The sequence below is a fragment of the Bufo bufo genome, chromosome 8 (assembly GCF_905171765.1).
Source record: "Bufo bufo chromosome 8, aBufBuf1.1, whole genome shotgun sequence".
Lineage (NCBI taxonomy): Eukaryota > Metazoa > Chordata > Amphibia > Anura > Bufonidae > Bufo > Bufo bufo.
Genome location: NC_053396.1, coordinates 6,950,388 through 6,956,181, shown reverse-complemented (window position 1 = coordinate 6,956,181; position 5,794 = coordinate 6,950,388). Strand labels below are relative to the sequence as shown.

The 5,794-nt window shown below is 53.3% G+C and overlaps 1 protein-coding gene across 1 annotated transcript; it reads right to left on the bottom strand.

The window, feature by feature from the left end:
- Positions 1 to 480: 480 nt before the first annotated feature.
- On the bottom strand, positions 481 to 3,825 carry LOC120977528. The gene is made up of 3 exons (XM_040405518.1): positions 3,111 to 3,825; positions 1,411 to 2,722; positions 481 to 1,345 (listed from the first exon to the last, which is right to left on the bottom strand). Exons 1-3 carry the CDS (start codon positions 3,823 to 3,825, stop codon positions 481 to 483), a joined length of 2,892 nt encoding a protein of 963 aa, XP_040261452.1.
- Positions 3,826 to 5,794: the final 1,969 nt, after the last annotated feature.

The window sequence follows — 5,794 nt, the reverse complement described above, 5'->3', positions numbered from 1 at the left end:
AAAAATAGAGAGTGATAGGAGACGAATTGATACAGGATATCCAATCTACATGGTTGCAAGTTCAAAGTCTAAGACACGTTATCAATGATGGAAGAAAACACATGAGGACTTGGTCTAAAATAAAACTCCCTGAACGTGGAGACACTGGACCAATCCGCCAACTTAAAAATGTCTTCAAGTCTGGCCCCAGAAACCGACAACGAGGTAGCAGATGCCCCCCTAGCGGAATGTGCCGAAAAAAGAGAGACGTCCACGCCCGACAACTCCATGATCCACTTCATCCACCTCGCCAACGTGGGAGTAGTCACCGGAGCAAAAGGCCGAATCGTGGAAAGGAAGAGCTGCGGAAGCTCTCGAGATCTATAAGGAGAAGTGCGAACTTCATATTCCTTAAGGCACGCCACAGGACAAAGCGAAGGCGAAGCAGGAAAAGCCGGATAGGAGACCGAGCGTATGTGGGTCTTAGTCCTCCTAGAAATGTCAAACGTGACCCCTTCCGTAGGAGCGGGCATCATGATCCAGAGCCCTGACATCGGACACCCGCTTGCAAGAAATCAAACAGAGAAGAGTGACCAGTTTCGCAGACAACTGCCTAAGGGAGAGTTCAGAATTCTGGGGCCAAGCAGACAAAAAGGAGAGAACACGAGACACGTCCCAAGTGGTGGTGAACCTTGGTCTCGGAGGTCGAGACATACGCGAGCCGCGCATCAGCCGGCAGACCAAAGGGTGTTGACCCGCAGGCGTCCCGTCAAAGCCTTGGTGAGACGCTGAGATGGCAGATCTGAACAGGCTGATGGTGCGATACGCCTTGCCCTGGTCGAAGAGGGAAGACAGGAAATGTAAAATCTCCGTCACAGGTGCTGAAATGGGATCCAAGTCCCTAGCCAAGCACCAGTCAGCCCAAAACCCCCAGGCTGATCTATAAGATCTCCTGGTTCCTGGGGCCCATGCGTTCTCCAGAAGGACTTTAGCTGTACCCGAAACTCCCGGGACCTCCCAGGGTCCCCTGAAATCCGACACGCCAGCAGGCGCAGTGTCCCGTCCAGGAGAAGAGGATGTGGCTGGCGGCGAGGGTCGCGGAGGAGAGTCGGCGACGTCGGGAGAAGGCGAGGGATCTCTACCATCATCTCCAGAAGGTGGGGGAACCATGATTGGGAGCTCCAAAACGGGACCAGCAAGGTCAGTTCCGCGACACACCGGCGCACTTGAATGAGGGTCCGCGGAATCAGTTGGAACGGCGGGAACGCATAGAGGATCCCTCTGGACCAATCTTGGAGGAATGCATCCACGGCCTCGGCTTCCGGATCCGGGCGCCAGCTGTAAAATCGTGCCAGTTGCGTGTTCAGGCGCGAGGCAAACAGGTCGATACAGCAAGGTCCCCAAATCGACATCAAGGAGCGGAACACCGTTGGATCTAACTGCCAGTCGCTGGAATCCGAAAGATGACGAGAGCTCCAGTCCGCGTGGATGTTGTGAACGCCCGGAAGGTATTCTGCCAAGACCACCAATTCCTTGGATAGGCAATAGTCCCAGAAGTCCTTCGCCAACCGTGATAAAATGGTGGACCGGGTTCCTCCCATGCCGTTGATGTAACGTACAGCTGACACGTTGTCCATACGCAATTGAATGCAGGATCTGGCCGTGTCCCTCGTGAAGCTCTTGATTGCAAAAGAGCCCGCCAACAGTTCCAACGCATTGATGTGGAACCCCGTCTCTATTTCTGACCAGCCTCCGCCAGTCGTGATTCCCTCGCAGTGAGCCCCCCAGCCCGATAGGCTGGCGTCCGAGTCCACCACGGAATCCGGGCGCTGACCAAAAATCGCCTTGCCGTTCCAGGCATGCAAGTTGTGGATCCACCAGGACAGCTCCTCCCTGGTTTCCTCGTCCAAGGGAATCCAGTCCGCGTAGGAAGCTCCCTTCCGTAGATGAGCGATTTTCAGGCGCTGGAGAGCCCGGTAATGGAGCGGGGCTGGGAAGACCGCCTGGATGGATGATGCAAGAAGGCCTATTATCCTCGCCAGCTGACGTAACGGGATATGGGGGGACGACCTGGCTCTGAGCAGTTCTTTGCGAATCGACCGAATCTTGGCCGATGGTAAGCTGAGGGTCCCCGCTGTGGAATCCACCATGAACCTGAGGAACTCCATCTCTCGGGATGGAGAGAGACAGGACTTCTCCCGATTGAGCAGGAACCCCAGCTCTGAGAGCAGGTCCATGGTCCAGCGAAGGTGGTCTAGTAACACCGAACAGTCCTGAGCCATGATCAGGATATCGTCCAGATAAATGATGAGGCGAACTCCCCGACTGCGGAGCCAGGCCATGGCTGGACGCATCAGTTTGGTGAAACACCATGGAGCCGACGAGAGGCCGAATGGGAGGCACGTAAACCGCCAAACGCTGCCCTGCCAAGAGAAACAGAGGAGATTTCTGGACGCGTCCTCTACCGGTACCATAAGATAAGCGTCTTTTAGGTCCAATTTGACCATCCAATCGCCCATCTGCAGTAAATCTCGCAGTAAGTGGATCCCCTCCATTTTGAAATGGCGGTAAACGACAAACGCGTTGAGAGCGCGTAAATTGATGACGGGTCTCATCTGACCCCCCTTCTTTGCAACCAGAAAGATGTTGCTGATTACCCCGTAAGGGGGTCCCGGGGCTGGTTCTACTGCCCCCTTGCGGACCAGGTCCGACAACTCTGAGTCCACCAGAACGCGGTTCTGTTCTGACAACACCACCGGATGTGGGAGAGAAATGGACAGAGGGAAAGACGTCAGTTCTATGTGAAAACCCCTGACCGTGGATAGGACCCATTGGTCTGAGGTGATGCGGGACCAGGCCTGAGAAAAGAGACGTAGTCTGCCCCCTACACAAGCATTTAAAGAATTGAAATGGGGCAGCGGTCTTACCGTAGGGGCGTCTGGAACCGGGTTGTCCTCTATATCCCCTGGATCTCCAAGGATTTCCTCTGGATGGGAAGAAAGGCGCAGGATCCCGCCTGTGCTCCTGGAAAGCCGGTCTTTGTGAGGAGCCTCGACCCGAGCCACGGGACTGGTACTGGGCGCGGCCGGACAGACGGCCCCTGAAACTGCCGGCCCTGGTAGAGACCCTACCATGGAAAACTCTTTTCATGGAACTTTGGGCCTTATCTAGGGCGGTGAAAGCGCCTACATAGCGGCCTAGGTCCTTGATGAAGGACTCTCCAAATAGTAGGCCTTGAGCCTCCTTTCCCGTCTCTGTCAGTGCCAAGTTTGCGAGTTTTGGTTCAATTTTGAACAAGATGGCCTTGCGCCGTTCCATGGATAGGGACGTATTCACGTTGCCCGTAATGCAAATGGCGCGCTGCACCCATTCGCGCAACTCTACTGGGTCTACCTGACCGCCCTCAGCCTTAGCTGACTCCGCCAGATCAAAAATCTTGGCTAGAGGGCCGAACACGTCCAGGAGCTTGTCCTGGCAGGAGCGCAGGGCTGACTCCAGGCCCTTACGCGGGTTCCAACCCGCTTTAGAAAGGAATTGGATCATTTTCGGATCCACAGACGGGGTATCGCAGACCTTGTTGGGGATGATCGGTCTGGGGCATTCCGCCCTGAGCTTATTGCGGGCCTCTCTGGATAGAGGGCACCGCACCCGCGCCTCCAAATATTTGGACACATGGTCCAAAGGTAGGGTGATGGAGCGAGTCAGGGTTAAATAACGGGTCCCCAGAGGGGTCCACCAAATCTGCAGGAAGTGCGTCTGCAAACGATCTTTGAGTACTACACCCGGGTAGCGGGTTAGATTCCATGACCCCGGAGGGATCCTGCTCTGCCTCCTCAAAGGCGTCATCAATAGCCTCCTCCGCAGAACCGACCTCAGAGTCGGTAGCCCAATCCTGTTGTGCTCTAGCACATTTCCATTCTCGCGTGCGTTCTGCCTGACGCGGACAGGCTCTCTTGCGCGAACCAAGCGCGCCAACATTGGTGGCAACATCATCACCAGTCAAGGTTGTTCTGGAGGCATGCGGCCCAGGCCCGGCTGGTTTGGAAACCGTAGCGGGCTGCGGCATACTAGAGGTAGCTGGATGGGCAGCTAGGGCCTGTGCAATGGACTGGGATATGACAGATGTCATGGATCCCATAGCTGCTGCAATGGCATTTGAAACAGACATCTGAAAAGCCTGAGATTGATTTGCCTGCATTCTGCCCTGATCAGTGTGCCCAGAAGGGGTTAAATCAGCCAGAGGAAGTTCCTCCTCTGCTGATCACTAATGTGGGACCTAGGCATCTTCTGGCCCTTGTATTGCCCCAACTTCCTGATCTTAGGATGTAATATAAGATGGGATGCCCCTATGGATTGTAGTTGGTGAATGGCAGGGGGATTTGCCCCAAGCCAACGGAGAAAAAAGGACAGCGCTGGAGGGAGAGGGAAAAGGTACAACCTGTCTGCATGCAGGAAACGCTGGCAATGATGTCCTGAGCACAAGTAACCGGAAGCGCCCGAAATCTCGCGAGATCTCGGGCGCCGCGCTCCGAAGCAGAGAGCCGGAGGCGGGAAAATCCCCCGACAGGAGAGAGATCAAAGTAAACGCCGCGTCAAGCGCAGCACTGGAAATCCCCCGCTCTGAAGACAGAAACAGGCGGGGGAAGAGCCAATATGAAGGGGAAGAAGCAGTAAGTACCCGTATAGGGGTACAGGGGTGCCAGCAATATATATAATGCCTAAGAAGGGCTAAAATAAGACCCATAAAGATATAGGCAACCTGTAGGGGAAAAAATCCACACCACAAATAGAGCCAGCAGGCTCCCCCAAACAAAGGTTAAGAAACCACAAAAGCCTATAACTATATATGTATATATATATAACCCAACACAGTATAGTCACACAGTATAGTCACACAGTATAGTCACAGTAATGCTTTGAATGTACTTATCTCTGCGGTCAGCAGCAAAGAAAGAGGAGGTTTTACAGGAGGAGTTACCTATTATACTAGGACTATGGGGAGGGGTTTGGTCACATGTTCATTTTTTTCTTTGCTGCTATTGGTCAGAGTAAAGAAGGAGAATAGCAATAGGAGCCTCCGGGTCTTGTAATAAAATCTGTATGTAGTGAGCTCCCCCTTGTGGTGACTGTATAATCTGTATGTAGTGAGCTCCCTCTAGTGGTGACTGTATAATCTGTATGAAGTGAGCTCCCTCTAGTGGTGGCTGTATAATCTGTATGTAGTGAGCTCCGTCTAGTGGTGGCTGTATAATCTGTATATAGTGATCTCCCTCTAGTGGTGGCTGTATAATCTGCATTTAGTGAGCTCCCCCTTGTGGTGGCTGTATAATCTGTATGAAGTGAGCTCCCTCTAGTGGTGGCTGTATAATCTGTATGTAGTGAGCTCCCTCTAGTGGTGGCTGTATAATCTGCATGTAGTGAGCTCCCCCTTGTGGTGGCTGTATAATCTGTATGTAGTAAGCTCCCACTAGTCCACCCCTGTTGAAATGTATCCACCACGGTGATCATCCCTGGTCCCCCTCCTAGCACGCCCAGTAAAAAGCGGACTTTGCCGGGTGCAGCCAGGCGTTGGTGCTGGGGAAATGTATTATCATATGGTGACCATGCTAGCTGGCTGGAGTTCTCCAGAACAGGAGCTGCTGGTACAGAGTGGCTACACCTTCTGGCTCATATTGAGGTTTCCAAATAGAGGACCACCACCTCTCCCCCCTTGATGTCCATACACCCTAAAACGGCATATTAATAGGAGTTGTCTTTTGGAAAGCCTAGAGAGGTGGTCATATACAATATTAGGTGGTTTCAGATTTATGGCTGA